The following is a 24,788-nucleotide window of genomic DNA, read 5'->3' as shown; positions in this document are numbered from 1 at the left end:
AAATCTATATGACTGAATCTATACTAAGAAAAACAAAACAAAACCACAAGATCCAGAAGTAGCCTTGAACAAAGAAAAAGACATCCCTTGTTTCTAATTAAGATTTTTCAAAACCATCAAAAGTCTGCTCTCTCTAAACTAACTTAAAAATCAACTGAAATGCCAATAAACATAGTAAGGAAGATTCAAGCTGATAATAAAGTTTATTCAGAAAAATAAGAGGAGGATTAGCCTCACCTGGTATTGCTACACATACAAAGTTGCAATAATTAAACCAGTGAGTTCCTAGAACATTGACAAACAAACCAGTCAAACAGAATAAAAACCTCAAAACAGACCCCCACAGACCCACAGGAACAGACTCAATATTATGAAATGACCAGTCACCTCCCAAAGTAATAGAAAATATTAATACAATTTCAATCAGAATTCTAATGAAATCTGGGAAGGAAGTATTTGACTAACTGATTAAAAAAAAAAAAAATCAACAGTCGGAAAAATATCCTGAAATGAGACACCTGCCCACCCTGCCACACACACATGAAATTTTAAAGAACAATGAGGGGAAACTTACCCTACCATAAAACATGTGATAAGAGACAGATAAACTTGAATCTGTCACACAATGAAACACTGAATATAATTTCATGGATCTCAATATGATAGGTAACAAACAGGGAGAACATATTAAATTAGTAATGCTGAAAAAAAATAAAAAATAAATTAGTAATGCTGTTTGACAGCAGGCAAGGAGGGATGATCTGAGGAACTTCTACTTTTTGATTTCAGTATAATTGAATGATTATATGATTTCAGTATAATTCAGTATAATTCAGCATTTTCTACCACAATTCCTATCATTTGCAACAGGAATCTAGTGGAGTGCCATTGTTATGCTACGTTGCAAAGGGACTTCATCCTACGCACTTCTGAGTGGCTTCTCTACGTGCTGAAGAGACAGGACTCTAAGAGTGGAGTACTGAACAGCGGCCTTCAGCGTGTCGTTCTCTTAACCCTAAGGCTAACTGGGGTATCTCAGGAGATCCAATGGGGCCTTCTCTTCTACCTCACCCACAACAAGCTGCTTTTCTTATTTTATTTAAAGTCATATTGTGTAGTGTTTCATTAGAAGAAAGTGTTCTCTTACCTAAATAAAGTTTATAAACCACCCACCCAGAAGACTGCCAGGAGAAACACTATGTTAAAGGTAATTAATACTTGTTAAAGAACTATAAAAGATCTATTACATTAAATGAACACTCAATCACATTTTCTAAATACAAAGTATGCCTTTGTCAGGTAACTCCCCAAATGCCACAAGCTGTTAAGAATCCTTCCTCTCACCCAGAAGAACTTCAAGTCCATTTAGGGAATTAGAGTAAATTTTTACATTTTATGTATCATTTTGTTTCCTAAAATCATCTTTTAAAATTCTGATCTAGGTAGATATGCTTTCCAAATTACGTAGCTTTAACCAGCTTTTATGCTTTTCAGGGGTAAATACCATATTTATTTATTTATTTATTTATTTATTTATTTTTAAATGTTTTATTTATTTATTTGGCAGAGAGATACACAGTGAGAGAGGGAACACACAAGCAGGACGAGTGGGAGAAGGAGAAGCAGTCTTCCCGCTAAGCAGGCAGCCCCATGTGGGGCTCGATCCTAGGACCGTGGGATCATGCCCTGAGCTGAAGGCAGACACTTAACGACTGAGCTACCCAGGCACCCCATAAATACCTTACTTAAATAGTCTTCCAGATAAATGGGATTTTGTGAGATTCTATGACCTGATTCTTCTGCCCACTGTTCCTTGAAACATACCAACTTCATTACTTGGTTTAGCATTTATCCATGAGCAATACTCAAAAATTTCTAGGCTTCACAGGCCTGTACCCCTGGGGCAAAAATACATTATATATTAATAAAAATAATTTTAAAATAAAATGAAATCTTTAAAAAAACATTCCAGGCTTTCTATACATCAAGGTTTATGCTCAGTGCTTAAGGGAAAACCACACAATCAACCACACAACAGCTCAGGTGTTGATTTTAAAATTTCTAAAGTCAAATAATTAAAACACAGTATAAAAGATAACATTTGCACAGTTCAAAGATGGGAGTGATGAGCGTTCAGGGAAGAGGGACAAAGGCTGCTTAGGGGATGCAAGATTTGGGCTGGGTGCCATACACACATGGGCACAAGGGACTTGCTGGCACTTGGCCTGTGCAGATAGACTTGGCGAACTATCTCACTGGGAACATATACTTCTGTACAGAACTGTACACTAAAAAGGGTGGGATGTACTACACATAAATTACACCTTAATTAAAACAAGGGGGAAAAACCCCACCTGTAAATGACTACCCACCTGTAAATGACTACCTGGAAGACAATTTGGCATTTTGTTTAAAATTTCAAACACACAAGCCCTATGACTCAGCAAATCTACTTTGCCACTTATATCTGGAATACAAAATAATCCATTATTTGCATTACAGCACTGTTTGTGAAATTTAAAAACCAAGTTTTCAAAAAATAAAATAATTAGTGAATACTTAGGTACAGTGATAAAAGTCTAACATCAAACATTAAGAACTAAAAACATAAAAACTACTTCTAGAAGTTGATTTACACAGATAAGAATGCCAATTAAATATAATTTCTCGAACCTATAATAAACTGGTTCACTACTCCCAGTCTGTTCAAAATCATTTCCAAACACAGGTGAGCACAGACACAGAGTTCTTTACTTTGAGCTTAATCTTTATTGACTGACCTTTCCTGGTATTTAAGTTCATGAGAACAAAGACGTCTGTAGCCTGGCATTACTGACACCAATGTGTACTACAGTTCACAAACGCTATCTTGAGTATCTGTTGATTTAACTTTTCTGTGTACATTTTCTTAGAAGTATGGCAAGATAAAGAGGGAGAAGAACCTAGGGAAGAACTCTTGTTTTGTTTTGTTTAATTTTTGTTTAAAGTTTATTTTAAAATCTCTACACCCAACATGGGGCTCAAACCCACAATCCTGAGATCAAGAGTCACACACTTCTGAGCCAGCCAGGCGCCCTGGAAGAACTCAGATTTTTTTTTTTTTTTTTAAGATTTTATTTATTTATTTGACAGAGATAGAGATCACAAGCAGGCAGAGGGGCAGGCGGCGGGTTGTGGGGAGAAGCATGCTCGCCACTGAGCAGAGAGTCCAATGCTCCAATGCGGGGTTCAATCCCAGGACCTTGAGATCATGACCTGAGCCCAAGGCAGAGGCTTAAGCCACTGAGCCACCCAGGTGCCCGGAACTCAGATGTTTTAATCATCAGAGGGCAAAAGCAAAAGTGGAGGCCTTTCTGTGAAGAATGCACATCATAAAATGCCTTAAAGGAAAAGACTAATAAATTCTAAATTTCTGTATGACAAAAAATATTAAAGATTTAAATTTAAAATCACTATTAAAAAATTTTAATGAAATAATTAAGTGTATGTGGGGGGAGGGTATCTGTAATATTTACAGACAAAGGTAAACACTTCTGTGTTTACTTACCTTTAATAGTCAAAGAATTCTTGCCAATACATAAAAAAATGAATAACCATGGAGAAAAAGCACAAGAAATTTAAAGAAGGAAAGCTAAAAATAATTAAGGCAAGTATAATCTCAACTTCAAAACAAAACAAAACACCCCTAAGACAATGACACATCAAAATGGGGGGGGGGGGGAATGGAAGGTGAAAAAAATCCCTCACAATCAGGGTTGGCGAAAGCACCTGGTTCTTTCAAACGTACAGTAACACAGCCTTTTGGAAGAGCAGAGGAGCATTTTCAGTATGTAAAATGTATATACCATCTCACTTCCAAGAAGTTATGCTTGAAAAAATATTTATACAGCACAAATATATGTGTAAGTTTGCTAGCAGCATCAATTTGTAGCACAGAAAAATGTAAATACCTAACAATCTATCAGTAGGGAACTGGAAGAAGGAATGCTGGTACATCCGGGCAAATGTAAGACCTGCAGGGTCACTGAAAAAAATAAAAGTCACATCACTCCTGTGAGAAGGTGCTAGAGAAAGATAAACTTGAATGGAGAAGAGCAGCTCCAGAAGATCACGAGCAACATGGCCCGTCCTGGACCAGTCCTGGGAGGAGGAGGCAGGCCAGTGCGAATACACCCGAAACAACCACAGGAGTGAAACGGGGGTCTGCAGTGAAGGAAAGGGGATGGTGTTCGTTTCCTACATCATACATTGCTATGTCTGAAGAATGCTTTACTTTTAAATTCAGAAAGTAAAGATTTTAAGTGTACAGTTACAAGAGAAGAAAGGAAGTTATGTCCTAAGTTGTTTTTAAAATATAAAGCTCTGAATCCTCTCTCCGGTACATAAACTATCCCAGATTAGCCCAAATCCCAAAATGTAACTGTTCACTAGATTCCAGGCCACCTCAGACAGATGACTTAGGAGCATTCGGGACCTCAAGGTATGGATATGTCACATTAAGACACAAGTTCAACAATATGAACATTCTTAAAGTTGCGTTTAAAAGGAAAGCATAGGGGCACCTGGTGCCTCAGCTGGTTAAGTGTCAGACCCTCTTGATTTCAGGGTCGTGAGTTCAAGGCCCATGTTGTGCTCCACACTGGGCATGGAGTTGACTTAAAAATATATATATTAAAATTAAATTAAAGGAAAACACAGCCAGAAAACTCATAAAAAATGTAAAATAAATAAACAACTCCTCAAATTATTTTCTGTTGCTATTTGTTGTATTTCTACAAGTGGAAGAACTTATAACATTTAAACTTCAGCCTAAAAGTCTCCTTTCCCAGATGAGGAAAAAGGATATTTGAGTTTCAAGACATATTTGTTTTCATAGGACTTGAAACCCGAAGGAAAACATACCTTCTAAGAGCATCTCTGGAATGTCTGCTTGATATCTAGGCCCCACTCTGATTTCACCTTTGTCAGCTAACAGTGTTTTCACTGAAGGGTCATAGACCAATGAGTAGAAAAAGGTGTCCTGAAAAAAAAAATGAAGAAAATATTTAGGTAAACTTAATTCCTTCTACTTTTTATACAGCAATAAAGCCAATGTCACCATAAAGAAACCATAAAACTTCAGAAAGTACATAAGATTTCATTTTGGTGAATAAATTCATAGATCTTGAAGAAGAAAATGATGTTACTGTCATCACGTAAAACAGCGTAAAATTAAATCAAGCAAAAATAAACAGCTTACAATAAAGGTAGACTATCAAGTTTTGTTGTTTGTTTTAGTCTAAAAGAAAACCATTTAACCGCTCTAAAACAAGATTCTGGAAAGCTAGCAAAGTGAAGCTGTAAGTCAAAGTAAGACTCCTGAAATCGTATTTCAATCTCTAAAGCCCATACCGAACAATGAGGACAACTGGCACCCTTAATTTTTTTTTTTTTAGATTTTATTTATTTATTTGACAGACAGAGATCACAAGTAGGCAGAGAGGCAGGCAGAGAGAGAAGAGGAAGCAGGCTCCCCGCGGAGCAGAGAGCGCGATGCGGGGCTTGATCCCAGGATCCTGCTGGTATCATGACCTGAGCCTAAGGCAGAGGCTTTAATCCACTGAGCCAGCCAGGCGCCCCTGGCCCCTTAATTTTAAAGTGTCCATCCACATTTTATCAAAATGTTAAAATGCATACACATCTCACATTAAATAAAGTTTAGAAGAGTTGAGCTTAAATGCAGTTTACTCATTAAAATGTCACATTGTATTATTTAAACATCTATTAATTCCAATTCTGCAGCTCTCCTTTAAGTCCTGAAGCACTCATATTTACATATAAATAGGCGTATAAACATAACTATACCTACCACTACCAGCATACCCACTAACTTTCCAAGGTCCTTCCCACGCGCCCCTTTCTTCACAAAACATGGAAAACTTCACAAATTTGCGTGTCATTATTGCACAGGGACCATACTAATCTTCTCAGTATCGTTCCAGTTTTAGTGTATGTGCTGCCAAAGCCAGCACCCGAGGTCCTTTAGAATGCAAAACGGCCCTACTGACTGAGCCTAAAGGATAAAATGACCAAGCACCAGGCCTTTGGTGAATTCCGCAAAACCACCGCATGTCTTATAAAGTGTTGTCTCTGCTTCCTGCTAGGACTCTGGGGGTCATCTACTGCATGACTCTCTGCTTTATATCTTGGAGGGGCCTGTTTCTACCATCCGCATTTTACCACAACCCTGGTGAGCAGGCTGCAAGTAAGAGATACCTGCCAGACTGTAAAGCCTTCTCCTTTTGGGATCTTACAGACTGTGATAAAGGGAAAGGAGAGAACAAAACAAGGTGATATGGGTCACTGTCAGAAGAAAAGCTTAAACAATAAAATTCCTAAGAAGACACAACAACGTGACAATTTACGCATATAAAGGTACTACCCAGGGAAAAGAAAAATCTGCAGAATATATAAATCAACCTGCTTAATAGGCTGACAGGTTGATCAATACATAATCAGAATTATGGGTCTCTGAAGACAGGAGCAACAAAGAGTGTTAGTAGGGAACTAAAGCTACCGCCACTGGCACACCATCGACTTCAAAAGAGGACACACCTCTGGTCACTTTTACTCTGTAAATTATGTCAGCACAGGATTCTATAAAAATAAGATTCTGCAGGACGCCTGGGTGGCTCAGTGGGTTAAGCCACTGCCTTCGTCTCAGGTCATGATCCCGGGGTCCTGGGATCGACTCCCGCATCGGGCTCCTTGCTTGGCGGGGAGCCTGCCTCTCTCTCTGCCTCTGCCTGCCTCTCTGCCTGCTTGTGTGCTTTCTTTCTCTCTTTCTGACAATAAATAAATAGATAAAATCTTTTTTTAAAAAAAATAGGATTCTGCCATACTTGTCAGTAAAATGAGATGAAATTATTACTTTGGGCCACCCAGGTTGCTTCAGACTCCTTAAATTTGGGGCACCTGGGTGGCTCCATCAGTTAAGCAACCGACTCTTGATTTTAGCTCAGGTCATGATCTCAGGGTCATGAGATTGAGCCCCATGTTGGGCTCTGTGCTAAGCCTGGAGTCTGTTTTAGATTCTCTCTCCCTTTCCCTCTCCCTATGCCCCTCCCCCTACTTGTGCTCGCTCACATGCGCTCTGTCTCTAAAAGAAAAAAAAAAATTCCTTAAATGTATATGTCCTGCCTGATATGGGAAATTGTTTAAAATGTAAATGTAATTTTTCAACGTGATAAAATCGTGATTAGAAAGTTGTCCTTTGAGTTACCATCCTCAAATATGCCAATTTCAATATTTTAAAAACCAGATTTTCCCAAGGATGGTCTTATAACAGATAAAGAAGTAAAAAAAAAAAAAGGATAAAGTGTTTTTCAAATTGAAAAAAGAATATAACGTAAGTAGTTTTATTTTTACTAAACTGCTCTCTCTGAATAAAAAAAGTTTTCCTCAAATACACTGCCAGAGACGTCAGTTCCTCTCCCAAAGACTGATACAGGACCAAGTGCTTAAAAATCAAATGGACAGGAAAAAAAATCCTAAAGTCCTTTGCAAATTTTCATCTCCTACAATCCTTAGCACATAGAAATTACTAACAACAAATTAGAAGGCAAAAATACCACTTTTTTAAAAATCATACTGTTGGGGCACTTGGCTGGCTCAATCAGAGGACCATGCATGTGACTCTTGATCCTAGGGCTGTAGGTTCAAGGCCCACGTTGGGTATGGAGATTACTTAAAAATGTAGCTTCTTTAAAATTAGAAATTAAAAAATTACACTGTCTTAACAGCCAAATACACCAGTAAAATACACTGAAACGTACTCAGTGTTTCTTCCTTTTATTTCTGCTTTTGTGAACTAATGCTAATTTCTGAGCATTATCTTTCTTCATACAGTTATCCATATGTTGACTGAAAAACACTGCTACATTCTTTTCTAAATTTCCCATGTGTAAGTTATAAAGATTATCAATCTTGTTTCTGCCTTGAGTATTTACTTTCTCTATTAGATTTTCTAATGTACAATAGTTCTACCTATCTGCAACATCTTTTGCAGTTATGTATTCGTCATTTGAGATGAGGGGACAACATTTTAAGTATAACATATTAAGTATACATATTAAGTATAATTATTTAAAGTATATTTTAAGTACTTTTTAAATTTTAAGCAATATTTTTTTAAAAACTTTTTTTCACAGAAAATATATCCCTTTAATTCTTTTTTTTTTTTTAAGGTTTTATTTATTTGACAGACACAGTGACAGAGGGAACACAAGCAGGGGAAGTGGGAGAGGGAGAAGCAGGCTCCCCGATGAGCAGGAAGCCCAATGCGGGGCGCCATCTCAGGACCCTGGTATCATGACCCGAGCCGAAGGTAGACACCTAATGACTGAGCCACCCAGGTACCCCCCTTTAATTGTTTAAAAGCATATACACACATATATAAAGTACACATATACACACACACATATATACAAAAAATAAAGATTTGAGAAAACAAAAACACCATGAAATTATAAAGGTTAAATATTAAAACATTAACAGTAAAAATTTTCCCATTGTAGACTATTCTGTTTAGAGGAATTTCCTCCCTCCAATGAACCATATGTTCTCATTCACCTTGTTAAAAAAATGTTTAAAATGTTTCTTAATGAAGTTTACAAAAAGAAACATTTTTAGTTGACAAAGTTTATTGGGATTTTAGGAAAGAAACCAGACCACAAGTTAAGATCTCATCTGGAAAAAGTCTAAAAGAAAAACTGTTTATTTGAAAAACAACAAAAACAAAAAAACAGGGAGGAGCACCAAGTATACAGAAGTCACTTATTTCATAAAGCCAAAAACAGTTCTTCTACTACCAACTAAATCATCATACTGTATAAAGTCTTTCATTACCAACCAAAAAGAACCAGATACAGAAGTTTTTGCCAAATGTTATCTCAGTTAACCAGAAGTCAAATTATCTAAATGTATTCTAGTCATTATACTTTTATATAATGCTAATCTCCCAGTGCAATAACTTGGTGCAAGAAGAAATAAACTCAAAGGTATGGGGTTCATGTGAAATCAAGGGGGTGGGGAACACAAAACAAGTGCAGTTGTGAATTACCTCTTTATCAAGATACGACAATACTGACTCTGTCTCATTCAGAAGGGCAACACTGCATTTTCCCCTGTTGAAAGAGGGAAAAAGTGGATAAATGTAAGAAAAGCCATATCACCTTCATGGTGATGACATATACAAAATTAAGAATACACAGAATGTAAAGTTGATACTAAGAAACTAGATGGCAGTTAGGAATATACATATATGTATACACTTAGACTTGCTATACAATCCTGGTGTTGCATAACCTTAAAAAAAAAACAAAAAACGGACTGTCTGTAGACATTTACTGCGAGGCTAACCTGTGGAAGGAACTGTGTTAGGCAGTAAATCTTTATAACATAAAACACTTGATAGGTATTACGTAATTATTAAAGAAAAAAAGAAATACAATGAAAGCTTCTGATCAGAAGTGAGTTTCTGAATCTATAAAGAGTTAATATGAGGCGATTTTATACAAAGACTTTAGATTAAGACTTCACTGTGCAAACCGGTACCTAAAACAATCTTTGGATTTTTTTAAGTAGCCACTGCATATGAGAACCTAAAAATAATACACATTCATATCAAGATTAACTAACTTACCTTTATTGACACTGCTCTAAAGCCTAGTTAAAATTTAAGCCTAGCTATAAAGTAAAGGGCAAAATAAAAGATCTACAGATTTACAGAACTTGAAGTCTGATGGCATTTACCTTTGATCATATAGCCCTGGGTGTAAGTTTGAAAATGAATGTCTATTTAAAAAAAAAAAAGGAAAGAAAAGGCTTGTCTAGACTTGAGAAAAATTAAGGTTACCCAGGTAGAGGCATTTATTACAAACACGTGTATAATTATCCTCACTAGTGTGAAAAATTCTGTGGTGCCACAAATTTGACAGGAGAGTTTTGATACAGATTACAGATAATTGGTCAGGACACACAAAATATTTTTTTAAATGTCATAATGTCATTTGATTTTGTAAACAGAAGTCACTGCTTGCAACCCACAAAATGATGAGCAAAACCCAAACGCATCACATATATGTTGAATGGGAAGCTGGAAGAGCAGGCTGTTGGAATATCAGAGTGGAAAACAACTGAAAGGAAAAAATTACCAAAAGCAAAATAAAATGCAGAATGCTCACACACAAAATTTACAATCACAGTTTACTAAACATTTTGCAAATGTACATTCCTCAGATTTAAAAAAATTTCTCCTCATAAAAACATCTTTTTCTGGTAATCAGCTCTAGTTAATATCACTTCAAAAGACTTCTGAGAGCATGTGTTCTTTCCATATTATCCTGTCAAGTCTCTAATTTGGTTAGCGAGAGTTATAAAGGTTTTTGGTTTTTCTAATTTTATTCGTGCATATTATTGAAGAAGAAAAATTAACATGATTACTTCAGAGCACATAACAACACTCACAATCAACAATTACCTGACAGGCCCTTAGGAAGGACAGAATTACGGGCAGGGAAACTGCTCTGTTGAGGTTTGCACATCTACAGCTGCCACAGAAGTTCTGTGACCTGTGGACGTGCGCGCCTCACGCGTGCAGTGTGCTTACAGACCAAATGGGCTTTCCAAAAATAGGCTTCAGTTTCTTTTTTTTGCCTCTCTAACAGCTGAAAGAGCAGTATTTCCAACATTTAATACTTAATCACTTAGAAGAAATAAATTCTGGGTTTTTACAGTTCTCTAAGTTGGCTGTTTTTTTTGTTTTGTTTTGTTTTGTTTTTAATGGAAAGGACCAAAAGTTGAATGTTGTTTTAATAGATACCACTTTCTTTAAGAGCCATTCAGATGTTAAGGGTTAACTGACACTGAAAATTCATACAAATAATACAGCATTAGTCTCCTCCATACCGTCTGAAATGACAAGATGATTTAAACAGAATCATCAAACCATTATTTTCATAATTTCATTAAGAGATAAATGCTGATTAGGTACTGTTTTAGAGATACGACATGATTACAAAATCAAGAGGACACCCAGCCAATCTAAAATATAAATTATTTGGAGGAATGTAGCTTTTATGCAAAGATGAAAAAATAATAGGTGATTTTCATTTTTAAATTTTCTTTACTGTAGCTGCGTATTTTCTCCCAAATTAAAAATGAAAATCTGACACTTAAAATATTCAAGTACATATACTAACAGCTAACAAAGCAGGAGGTTGAGTCAGAATTATTTTATAAAGTAAATATGAATATGTAATTAACACATGTGCTACCATGCCAAGAGTTGTTGATAAAAGTAGTTTAAAAAGAGACTTAAAGTGCTGGTTTCCTTTATGCTGAACAAATCTTGGCTCACAGAAAAAAATATGACAAATTTTAAGACTACACCAAACCAAAGGAACTACTAGCAAACTGTTATATAGTTGGTCGATGCTGAATCTCAAGCAATGATCCTAATTGTTCTCTTCTACCACACTTTAGTCCTTAAGGAATAAAGATATCCAAAGATGACAATATAATTACAAAACTCATTAAAGACCTTAACACAAAGAAAGATCACTGCAGGCCTATATCATTATTCATACCGCTCTTCTACGGGGAACTATACGGCAACACAGAATTTCCAGAGACAACACACTTTCCCACAGATCACTGAAAAAGGTTTTTAAAAACATCCTCTGTCCTGCTTCAGAGACTGCGCAGCGTGCTGGGACAGACAGACAGGTGAATCAATAATTATGACACAACACAGTCCCATGTCTAACGGCAGGTGCTGATCAGTCTGTTATCTGCTTAACAGGTGTTCAGCATCATCCGACAGACTCGAACGCCACATGTAAAAATGTGCACACAAATTATATATTTCTTTTATTTAAAGATGCTCCCTATTTGTATAAATAAAAGAGGAAGCTGAAATGAGCATCCATTTCCCCACTGCCTAAAGACTCTCAGTTTCATTGCACTGCAGTGTGACTAGGGTCCCCGCTTAGGAAAATGCAAATTTCTTAGTGCCACACCAGACTCACTGAGGCCAAATATCCTGGGGAGGGATCAAGAAATCTGTTTGGTTGATAAGTATCACCAGATGATCCTCAGTCAGATTTACTGAATCCAAGTATCTCCGGGAGGGATCAAGGAGTCTACATGGAAAACAAGCATCACCAGGTGATCATTAAGCACAGTGAACTTGAAAGCCACTAGTACAGAGATGCAGGGTCTGACTAAACCCCTTCTTGTTCAATGAAAGAATTTTTTTTTTAACTAAAAAAAGGCATTTTTCGGGTACTTGGGTGACTCAGTCAGTTAAGAATCCAACTCCTGATTTCGGCTCAGGTCATGATTTTGGGGTGGTGAGATCAAATTCCCCAAGAGGAATCCAGGCTCAGCAGGGAGAGTCTGTATGAGATTCTCCCTCTCCTTCTGCCCCTCCCACACACTCGCCCACACATGTGTGTGCACACACCGCCCACACCATTTTTTCTCAAATAAATAAATAAATCTTTTTAATAATTTCCTTCCATTTCTTATTTTATTTTATTTTTTATTTATTTGACAGCAAGACAGGGAACACAAGCCGGGGGTGGGGGAGTGCAAGAAGGAGAAGCAGGCTTCCTTCAGAGCGGGGAGCCCAATGCGGGGCTGGATCCCAGAACCCTGGGATGACCCAAGTGGAAGGCAGACACTTACTGACTGAACCACCCAGGTGCCCCTAAATAAATCTTTTTTTAATTTTTATTTATTTATTTTTTAAGATTTTATTTATTTATTTGACAGAGACCGCAAGTATGCAGAGAGATAGGCAGAGAGAGAGGGGGAAGCAGGCTCCCCGCCGAGCAGAGGGCCCGAAGCGGGGCTTGATCCCAGGATCCTGGAATCATGACCCAAGCCGAAGGCAAAGGCTTTAACCCACTAAGCCACCCAGGTGCCCCAATAAATCTTTTTTTAAAAAGGCATTTTTCTCAATGACCTTATGAAACTTCCAGTTGCTCAGGATTCTGAACAGCTTCTCATATAAAAACAATGCCAGGTTCTGTGATTAGAAATTCAGCAAATAGACAGTTTTACACAGCATTTAATCCACTGAATACAATGGACAACCAAACAAAAAAATAATGAAGTTCAAAGATCCAAAATGCTTACAGAAAATTACATTTCACCACAGCAACACAGTTAAATAGGACTAAAGGAAAGATTCAAAATTCTGAATGAAATGATTTCCAAAGAATTATATGCCTAAACAAATCACTGGCTAAGTGCAGAAAACATTTTCAAGATAAGCAAGGACTAAGAATTTTTTCTATTTTAGAAGACTAATCGAAAAGAATGGCAAAACAATTAAGTTCAAGGAAAACACAAGGTTGTATAAGAAAGAATACATGGGGAATCCTTACAAGTTCATAAAATATAATGAATGATTATTAAGCTTAAAAATGTTGTGATATATTGGGAACACAAAGGTTTAACCCACGAAGCCACCCAGGCTCCCCAGACCAATGGATTCTACAAAGAAATATGACAAGTAATGTTTTGGAAAGCTCATTCCCTCTGCGGCATGTGGAGAAAACTGAAGCAACAAAACCTGAATCCATGATTCTGGAGATTTGATAACAAATACAAAACGAACTGTAGGGGCACCTGGGTGGCTCAGTGGGTTAAAGCCTCTGCCTTCGGCTCAGGTCATGATCCCAGGGCCCTGGGATCGAGCTCCACATCGGGCTCTCTGCTCAGCGGGGAGCCTGCTTCCCTTCCTCACTCTCTGCCTACCTCTCTGCCTACTTGTGATCTCTGTCTGTCAAATAAATAAAATTTAAAAATCTTAAAAAAAAAAAACGAACTATAAAAGAGGAATTCAAGGGGGAAAAAGATCCTTCTCTTGGTACCACTTCTGCCTTTTATTTTTTTTGTAAAAGATTTTATTTATTTATTTGATAGAGAGAGATACAGGGAGAGAGGGAACACAAGCAGGGGGAATGGGAGAGGAAGAAGCAGGCCTCCTGCTGAGCAGGGAGACTGATGTGGGGCTTGATCCCAGGATGTTGGGATCATGACCTGAGCCAAAGGCAGAAGCTTAATGACTGAGCCACCCAGGTGCCCCCACTTTTGCCTTTTATAGCTAGAAGAAAGTGGAATGTCCAAAAGAAGTCAGTAGGTATCAGGAAGGTCCTCTTTCCTAGCACAGTATGACAAATTGTTCTGATTACCAAAAAAATCTCACAGGCATTTTCACAACCATGTGGAACACCAGAACTTGGGACAACATGTAGAATGTACTTTCATCCAGTCCAGTGGGATTCTGTGATTCACCCAGCCCATTCTGCCCTGGGATTCTTGTCAGAGAAGGAAACACTTCAACCCACAGAGGATAATCATTTCAAGGTAAAGATTATACCATACAAAGACAACATTCAAGAAGAAGTGTGCTAAACACGTAGACTTTAAAATGTTAAATTGTGGTATGATTTTCTCTTCACTGTGTTTTTCCTCTTTCTTCTACTAAGCAATCCTATGAGCTTAAGAATGCTAAGTAATTAACTTCCTTATGTTAGTTTCCTTTTTTTAATAGATCTATTTCACTTTAGAGAGACCGTGAGCATGACAGGGGGAGGGGCAAAAGGAGAGAATCTTCAAGGAGACTCCCTGCTGAATGCAGACCCCATTGTGGGGTTCGATCCCATGACCCACGAGACCATAACCTGAGTTGAAACCAAGAGCTAGATGCTTAACCAACTGAGCCACAGGCGCCCCTCTTGTGTTAGCTTCTTAAGCAGGACTACTTGTAGTCATCAACAACAGTACTCTTTTGACAAATTAAAATTTTGTTTACAAATAGCAATAAAATCGCAAAAATCTAACATCTTAAAATAAAAACATTGGCATAATAAAAATTAGTACAGGAAGAAAAATTCTTTTATTAGAATCTTTTTTTAGATTCCAAATAAGTTTCTTTAATATTAATAGCCAATCTGAAGAGAGTCTGCAAATTTAAGGGAGTTCTATGTTAGCATCACTACCTACTTTTCAATAAACGTAAGTCTTTTAAAAATTGTTTTCTCAGTGGGCGCCTGGGTGGCTCAGTGGGTTAAAGCCTCTGCCTTCGGCTTAGGTCATGATCCCAGGGTCCTGGGATCGAGCCCCACATCAGGCTCTCTGCTCGGCAGGGAGCCTGCTTTCCCCTCCTCTCTCTCTCTCTCTGCATGCCTCTCTGCCTACTTGTGATCTCTGTCTAGTAAATAAATAAATAAATAAATCTTTTTTAAAAATTTGTTTTCTCAGATTACCTGGCTGACTCACTCACTAGAGCATGTGGGGTTGTGAGTTCAACCCCCACATTAGGCATAGAGCTTTAGTTAACATTTTTAGTTGTTGTTTTCTCTAAAGATGACAAAAAAGGCCTAACAGACTTAAAAATTACAAACCCTGAAAAGTAAAACAACCCATAAAATAAAAAACAAATCACAAATCCTTTTTCACTTCAATCTCCCTGCACAGAAATATAAATAAATACAAAATCCAAAAAACATAATTAGGACATTCTCATCTATTTTACTTGGTATAATTTATTTTGTACATCTCCTCAAAATCACACTGTGAAGTGACCCATGCACAAGTCTATTCTTCGCAGGATTCATTTTAACACCAAAAGACTAAAATGAACCAAGTGTTTGTCAATTAGGATTAAACAAATTAGACATATAAAACAGCTACAGAAAAGAATGAAGCAGATCTTTACTATCAGATAAGGAATTATGACCAAAATAATTTCATTTAAAAACCACAACATAGGGGCGCCTGGGTGGCTCAGTGGGTTAAAGCCTCTGCCTTTCGCTCAAGTCATGATCCCAGGGTCCTGGGATCGAGCCCCGCATGGGGCTCTCTGCTTGGCAGGGAGCCTGCTTCCTCCTCTCTCTCTCTGCCTGCCTCTCTACCTACCTGTGATCTCTATCTGTCAAATAAATAAATAAAATCTTAAAAAAAAAAAAAACACAATATAGACAGTAAGATGGAGTCACTCATGTCAAGCAGTGACTCATGTCAAGCAATAATGTAAAGCCAAGGGCATTACAGCTAAGACCAGATACCACCAAAACCAGCATGGGCTGATGGCTTCCAAAACTGATAACCCGCAAAGCCAAGATAGCCCCGAAGAACTGACAGCTGATAATCAGTACAACTAGAAGAGACCTGCAAAGGCCCAAGACTGACTATACTCCTTTAAAAGTGAAGGACTTCTGCAGCAAACAGACTCTCTATCTGCTGACCCTTCAGTGTCTGGGCGCATTATAAAGGCAACTGCCCCCTGAAAGCTCTGCCAGATTGATCTCTGACCACAACAGAGATGCTCCAGTGATCGAACCTAACAAGCAGTAAGCACCAAGAGCTGACCTGGATGGGACCAAGACCTCATCTCAACTGTGCACTCACAGACTGACTTGGCATCTGGTTTGTTTACTTCTTACCCCTTACTGTATCTTATCTGCTGTGTGACTTTGTACTGTGCTTTGCTTTGTGTGCTCTGTATGAAGGCAAGTTGAATGTACAGTGAAATGTCACTGAGTCTGGAACCCCAGTTTACAATTGTCACAATACAAATGTCACTGAGTCTGTAAACCCCCAGTTTACAATTATGTTAACCTTGCTTTGACTGAATAAAGCTTACTGTGGAAAGACACAACTCAAATAGATAGGTGCCTTTATAGCATGTTCACAACGTATAGTAGTGTGTAATTTACTCCATGACTTACTACAGACACACACACACCTCATTGCTTCTATGTACACGAAATGTTTCTAGAAGTATACACAAGATTCTAGGAATAGTGATAGGCTGGGGGGCTGTATAGGAGCACGAAATTTTACTGTGTACTCCACATTTTGATTTTGAACCCCATACTATGATTTTGAGCCATGTCAATATATTACATATCCTCCCCAAATGTTTACAATATTTTTTATGATTTTATTTATCTGACAGAGAGAGACACAGCAAGAGAGAGAACACAAGCAGCGGGAGTAGGCGGGGGAGGAACAGGCTTCCCACGGAGCAAGGAGCCTGATGCGGGCCTCAATTCCAGGACTCTGGGATCAGGGCCTGAGCCTAAGGCAGACACTTAATGACGGAGCCACCCAAGTGCCCCAAAGGGAGAGAGTGTCCCAAGCAGACTCTGTGCTAAGCATGGAGCCTGACTCCGGGCTTGATCTTATGACCCTGCGATCAGGACCTGAGCTGAAACCAAGAGTCAGACGTTTAACCGACTATGCCACCCAGGCACCCCTGTTTACATTTAAAAAAATTTTTTTTTCATCACGATTAAGTGAATACTATAATTCCCATCACCTATTTCACTCATGCCCTTACCCCACCCCATTCTGGTAACTATCAGTTTGTTCTCCATATATAGAGTCTATTTCTTGGTTTGTCTCTTTTTTCCTTTGCTCTTTTGTTTTGTTTCTTAAATTCCACGTATGAGTGAGATCATATGGTATTTGTCTTTCTCTGACTAACTTATTTCAGTTAGCATTATATTCTCCAGCTCCATCCACCTTTTTGCAAATGGCAAGATTTCATTCTTTTTTTATGATTGAGTAATGTTCCTGTGTGTATGCGTGCACGCACACACCCCACATCTTCTTTATCCATTCACCTATCTTGGGCTGCTTCCATAGTTTGACTATTGTGAACAATGCTGCAATAAACACAGAGGTACATGTATCCCTTTGAATTCGTGTTTTTGTATTTTGGGGGTAAATACCCAGTAGTGAGAATTTTTAATTTTTTTCTATTTTTAATTGTTTGAGGAAACTACATAATGTTTTCTAAAGTGGCTGCACCAGTTCACATTCCCAGCAGTGCAAGAGGGTTCCCCCCCTTTTTTTTTTTTAAAGAGAGAAGTGTTTGTTTTGTTGTTTGTCTTTTAAGATTTTATTTATCAGTGAGAGAGAGCACACAAGTTGGGGGAGAGGCAGAGGGAGAAGCAGGCTCCCTGCTGAGCAGGGAGCCCAACAATACAGGACTTGACTCAGCAACCTGGGATCACAACCTGAGCTGAAGGCAGATGCTTAACAGACTGAGCCACCCAGGTGTCCCAAGAGGGTTGCTTTTTTATCCACATCTTCACCAACACTTGTTTCTTAAGTTTTTAATTTTCGCCATTCTGACAGTATTGTTTCAGTTTGCATTTCCCTGATGATAAAGAACAAAATCTTTTTATGTGTCTGTCGATCATCTATACGTCTTCTTCGGAGAAATGTCTGTTTATGTCTTCTACTCACTTTTCATCAGATTATCTATTTTTTCGGTGTTGAACTGAATAAGTTCTTCATATATTTTGTATATTAATCCATTATTGGATATGTCATTTGTAAATATCTTCTCCCATTCCGTAATTTTGATTTTTTCCTTCACTGTACAGAAACTTTATTCAGATATAATCTTAAATAGTTTTGGTTGTTTTTTTTTTAAAGATTTTATTTATTTATTTGACAGAAAGAGAGACAGCGAGAGAGGGAACACAAGCAAGGGGGAGTGGGAGAAGGAGAAATAGTCTTTCTGCTGAGCAGGGAGCCCGACATGGGGCTCAATCCCAGGACCCCGACCACAACCCGAGCCAAAGGCAGATGCTTTACAACTGAGCCACACAGGTGCCCCCTAAATAGCTTATTTTTGCTTTTATTACTCTTGCCTCAGGAGATATATCTCGGAAAATAGTGTTACAACTGATGTCAGATAAATTATTGCCTGTGCTGTCTGTAATGATTTTTATGGTTTCTGGTCTCCCATTTAGGTCTTTTTTTTTTTTTTAAAGATTTTATTTATTTATTTTACAGATAGAGATCACAAGTAGGGAGAGAGGCAGGCAGAGAGAGAGAGAGAGGAGGAAGCAGAGAGCCGGATGCGGGGCTCGATCCCAGGACCCTGGGATCATAACCTGAGGGAAAGGTAGAGGCTTTAACCCACTGAGCCACCCAGGCGCCCCTCCCATTTAGGTCTTTAACTCATTTTTAGTGGGGGTTTTTTATTTTGTATATGGTAAAAAAAAATATGGTCCAATTTTGTTCTTTTGCATGTAGCTAGCTATCCAGTTTTCCCAATACCATTTGTTGAAGAAGACTTTCTCCCACTGCATATTCGTTCTTCCTTTGTCAAAGATTAATTGACCATATAATTATGGGTTTATTTCTGGGTTTTCTAGCCTCCTCCACTGATCTATGTGTCTACTTTTATACCAGTGCCATACTGTTTTAAGAACTACTGCTTTGTAATATAACTTGAAGTCTGGAATTGTGATACTTCCAGTTAAGTTTTTCTTTTTCAAGATTGCTTTGGCTGTTTGAGGTCTTCTGGTGGTTCCATACAAATTTTAGGAATATTTGTTCTAGTTCTGTGAAAAATACTGTTGGTATTATGATAGGGACTGCATTAAATCTGTAGATTATTATGGGCAGTAGAGACATTTTAACAGTATTTGTTCTTCCAACCAAATGTTTATATTTTTTAAAAGGAGGGGGGCAGATCAGTTTTCTGTGATCTTGAAGACAAAACAAATTTGCTCTATTATCCACTGCTTTTGGATGCCAGTTTACTTCAAACCATATATGGATATACTATCCCCCAATCATGCCAATTCATAAACTCACTATGGCAGTCTATTCCCATCAACTCTCATCTATTAACTACAGCTTCGCAGTCTCTGGAACATTTTTTATTTAAAAAAACAACTCTGCTCTACAGATACACAGTTTCAGTTCACTCATTAGTTTCTGATATGCATGACCACCTAAAGGAAAATTTCACCTTCAAATATTATTTGCTCTAGGTAAAACATGAATCAAAAAATTTTTCAAATTCCAACTTTTGGAAATGAATGGAAATGTTTTTTCACTGGTGAATAAACTTATTAGAGTCACAATGCATTTCCCAAACAGTTTGATAAGTCTACTTGACAGACACAGAGAGACAAGTCCCAATACTGTAAACTATATATATATATATTTTTTTTTTTTAAGATTTTATTTATTTATTAGTCAGAGAGAGAGCACAGGCAGACAGAGTGGCAGGCAAAGGCTGAGGGCGAAGCAGACCCCCTGCCGAGCAAGGAGCCCAATGTGGGACTCGATCCCTGGACGCTAGGATCATGACCTGAGCCGAAGGCAGCTGCCCAACCAACTGAGCCACCCAGGCGTCCCTGTAAACTATATTTTTTTAGTGACCTGAGAGAAGTTTAACAGCATTCTAATGTGGGGGAGGGTATTACTTTTAGAGTCCGAACAGAATAATAATGAATTAAATGACAGGCAAAGCTCAAATGTTTATCTCCTCTTTTCTGAGATGCCTTTAAAATGAAAGTAAGAGAGTTAGAAATAAAAGAACCTAAAATCATTTAAAAAGAGGCCATCACCAACAAGGGTTTCAAAGATTTCATGAAAATTCTGGAAGACAATAGCCTCAATGGCTCAGTGGGTTAAGGCTCTGACTCTTGGTATCACCCCCAGGTCGCAGTATGATGGTGGTGAGATCCAGCCCCGCATCCAGCTCCACACTCAGTGCACAGCCTCCTTGCGTTTCTCTCTCCCTCTCCCTCTGCCCCACCCCTAAAAAATTAAAAAAAAAAAAAAAAAGGAGGAATTGAAATTTATTAAAATAACAAATTGTACTATTTTGTCAAGAACATTCTTAAGTGGAACTTGTCATTTTAGTTTTTTGTTTGATTTACTGGAAATGCACAGAGGTGAAGAACACAGTGACAACTCTAGCATAATTTAGTGCCCCTGACTTGGTTCATGTTGAGTTTACCCACAACAGCTTTTGCAAAATCAACACATGGAAAAAGCAAGTAGCATGTTACTGTTGTTATAAAATCATTTCGATCTCACAAAGCTGCTGAAAAGGTCTAAGTGACACTCAGGAGTCCACAAACAAAGCTCTGAAAACACTGTTGCTTTCAATGTCCCTGTTCCTTCCCATTCTTTATATAAATTTTGGAAATAGCTTCTCAATTTACACACACTTATCTAATTCCGTCAGCAATCCTTTGTAGTTTCTATGTAGTTTTTACACATCCTTCCCCTTTTCTCATACATCTTTCTTTAGATTTATTCTAGGTGTTTGATGCTTTTCGATGACACTGTAAATGATATCTCTTTTTTGGGAGCAGGGGAGAGGGAGAGAGAGAATCTTAAGCTGGCTCCACACCCAGTGCAGAACCCAGCCAGGCTCAATCTCAGGACGCTGAGATCATGACCTAGCCAAAACCAAGAGCTGGAGGCTTAACCGGTTGAGTCACCTAGGCACCCTAAATGTATCTTTTTAATCTTAGTTTTCTGACTGACCCCTCTTCACACCATATACATAAAACAGACTTACACACAAAAGGTGGGGCACCTGGCTGGCTCAGTTGGTGGAGCATGAGACTTTTGATCAGGTCGTGACTATGAGCCCCCTGCTGGGTACGGAACTTAATTAAAAAAAAAAAAAATATATATATATATATATTTATTTATTTTAAAATATTTTATTTACTTATTTGACAGAGAGAGAGATCACAAGTAGGCAGAGAGGCAGGCAGAGAGAGAGGAGGAAGTAGGCTCCCCACTGAGCAGAGAGCCCTATGAGGGGCTCGATCCCAGGACCGTGGGATCATGACCTGAGCTGAAGGCAGAGGATTAACCCACTAAGCCACCCGGGTGCCACTACTTTTTTTTTTTTTTTAAGGGGGGGTTAAAAAATACAAAATGTAAAACAGTCAAACTTCAAGAAAACATAGAATAGTAGTACCTTCATGATCACAGGAAATCTTTGCCTATTCCAGGGCAGTGACACTTGGATTTGTTTTTGAATGAGCACTGTTTCTGAGTGACAAAGTATTCTTACTCTAGTTTTATTCTGCTCCCTCACATATATCAAACTTATCAGGCATGTCTGTCAGCTTCTCAAGAATGGAATTTTTCCAGCCTTTATTTAACGGTCCTCCCCTCCTCCTGCTGTTCCATTGTTCCTTTTCCAACCACATTTCTCAAATATTTAAAAACAAACCAACCAACCTAGAAAGAGCAAAGATGATCCCAGTGGCGCTGAAGAGTAAGCACTACTTTAAAAAAAAAAAAAAGTGTAAGCACTACTTAATGAGAGAGGAAGTCCCACACACACGGAATGCAATGCCTCTGCCATTCCTGGGCACTTCCGGCAATGCACAGCCCCAGTGCAACGGTACACATTAAGAGTAGAAAAGAGAAACACAGGAATGACACACCCAAATGTCAGTGGTGCTGAATGCAGGAATGACAATGGTATGTGCCTGTGTGCATGCCTCTTCCTGTATTTTCAACAATAAATTATAATTCTTTCACTATCAGAAAATAAACAAATTTATTTTATTTTATTATTATTATTTTTTTATATTTTATTTGTTTATTTGACAGAGATCACAAGTACGCAGAGAGGCAGGCAGAGAGAGAAGGGGAAACAGCCTCTCCGCTGAGCAGAGCGCCCAATGCGGGGCTCGATCCCAGGACCCTGAGATCATGACCTGAGCTGAAGGCAGAGGCTTTAACCCACTGAGCCACCCAGGCGCCCCAACAAATTTATTTTAAAATTCTAACATGCAGGAGCGCCTGGGTGGCTCTGTAGGTTAAGCATCTCCCTTCGGCTCAGGTTGTGGTCCCAGGGTCCTGGGATGGAGGCCCTCTTCAGGCTCCCTGCTCAGCTGGGAGTCTGCTTCTCCCTCTGCCTCTGCCCCTCCCCACTGCTTTTGCTCTCTCATGTAGTTTCTCTCTCTCTCAAATAAAATCTTTAAAGTTTCAAAGATTCTTTTTTAATTTGACAGAGAGAGAGAGATCACAAGTAGGCAGAGAGGCAGGTGGTGGGGGGCGGGGGGAAGCAGGTCCCCTGTCGACCAGAGAGCCTGACATGGGGCTCAATCCCAGGACCCTGGGACCATGACCCAAGCCGAAGGCAGAGGCTTTAACCCACTGAGCCACCCAGGTGCCCCAAATCTTTAAAATTTTAATGCTGGGGCTCAATCATATGACTCTGAGATCACAACCTGAGTCAGAATCAAGAGTCAGACACCTGACTATGCCACACAAGCGCCTCTGAACTGACAATGATTCTTGAAAGAAACAGCATTTTGCAAGAAAAATGTACACTTAAATTAAAAACAGGTCTGCATCACATGGTACCAATAGTTAATGATACTAGTTTACTGATACTGGAGAAAGGAGGATAAAGCAGAGTTCTCAACGAATTTCCATCTTTGTTAGAACCAGCCATGTTGTCAGCAAGAAAAGTGATAAAAATGAAATCAAAATGGTCTTTTCCCTCTCTGTCTAATGTCCAAATTTGCAAATTATAAAATAAACTTCTTCCCATTCTATGTCTAATGTGTTTGCATCTCAGGAAGAAAACCCGAAATACAGAAAACCATAAAGATGAAAGTTGCTTGCAGAATACTTGGGTGGCTCAGTCGGTTAAGTGTCTGCCTTCAGCTCAGGTCATGATCCCAAGGTCCTCGGATCAAGCCCCACATTGGGCCCCCTGCTCAGTAGGGAATATGCTTCTCTCTCTCACTCTCCCTCAAATGAATAACTAAAATCTTAAAAAAAAAAAAAAAAAAAGTTGCTTGCATTTTCTGATATTAAAACAAATCTAAAACCTATCAAATACTAAATTCCTATTTATACTCATGATGCAGACACATGCTTACTAATGAGAATGATCTCATTTATTCACAAAGAAAAAACTACTGACTAAATAAAACAAGTCTTCAATAAACAACAAATGAGTATGTATCGCTCTACAAACTTGCATCAAGAGCTTCAGTTAAATAAAATCCAAAAAATGGAACTGTTAGATATGCACATATTATAATCTGATGTTTCTAATTATAGTAACACTCAAATATATTAGAGTTATTTATCTAGTTCCCTACCCTTACCAACAATGGGGATCAAGAAAAGAACTCTGGTCTTCCATCCTTCAAGTAACTCCTGCTCGCTAGAAACTTCCATTTCTCCCTTTCTCATGGTTGCTATATACTGTTCATAAACTCACCTTATTCAGTGATAGTATGCACACAAAAACAACTTCCTATCCTCTGCCTAGCCCTCCAGGTAAAAGCCTGACGCTGACTCTTGATAACTCACTCTCTCTGAGAGTCCTGAGTAACCTGTAATTCCAGACATCCAATCCTTCATTCTCATAAAAGGAGGGAGGCACATAATCTAAAATTTCACTTATGATCAGTAATAGTTGAGAAGAGATTATTTTACTATCTGTTGATGACTTTTTATTCCTTCAAGAATAGGAACTTAAAAAACAATGCAAACTTCAAATTCTGACTGGTTGTTTCATGCTGTGTTCCACAGCAGGCAGGAAAAAGAAAAATAAAGACACCAACCTTCAAGAATTTTACACTCTGAGATGATGCTGTCTAGAACAATCGAGACAAATTATACATAAGCCCCAAGATTTTTAATGGCTGCTCAAGATATTTTTTCAATTGAATTAAGAAAGCTCCTCATTTTGGAGGTGAGAAGACCATGCAGTAGCAGCATGGCATGGCAGAAACCAAGGAGAGGTTCCTACCAATTGTGGTTGCAGCCCGTCTTCTACAGAGCAAGAACAGAGATCATGATGATGGTGATATTCTGGAATCGTAGCCTAAAATTTGTTTAAAGGGATAAGAAGTAAGGATTTCTCTGAGGCACCCTGCCATGAAGGGACTACTTGAACACTATGTGCATTTACGTCT

The 24,788-nt window shown here is 38.4% G+C and overlaps 1 protein-coding gene and 1 non-coding gene across 5 annotated transcripts in view; both read right to left on the bottom strand.

Annotated features, from left to right (window-relative positions):
- MTA3 (metastasis associated 1 family member 3) overlaps nt 1-24,788 on the bottom strand; it is a 181,645-nt gene that overhangs the window by 96,379 nt on the left and 60,478 nt on the right. For all 4 annotated transcript variants that reach the window (XR_006815115.1, XR_006815116.1, XR_006815117.1 and 1 more), the window contains exons 5-6: nt 9,101-9,164; nt 4,903-5,020 (exon numbers count right to left, since the gene is read on the bottom strand). Coding sequence is in view for 1 of the 4 variants with exons in the window: in XM_045979575.1 (XP_045835531.1) it covers nt 4,903-5,020; nt 9,101-9,164 (182 nt within the window). In the remaining 3 variants the exon portion in view is untranslated. The remainder of the gene's footprint in view (nt 1-4,902; nt 5,021-9,100; nt 9,165-24,788) is intronic.
- Nucleotides 5,905-6,011, bottom strand: LOC123926249. Its single transcript, XR_006815183.1, has one exon. It is a non-coding gene; the product is annotated as a U6 spliceosomal RNA (small nuclear RNA).

The sequence above is a fragment of the Meles meles genome, chromosome 15, assembly GCF_922984935.1.
Source record: "Meles meles chromosome 15, mMelMel3.1 paternal haplotype, whole genome shotgun sequence".
Taxonomy (NCBI): domain Eukaryota; kingdom Metazoa; phylum Chordata; class Mammalia; order Carnivora; family Mustelidae; genus Meles; species Meles meles.
This window is presented reverse-complemented; position numbering and strand designations above follow the sequence as displayed.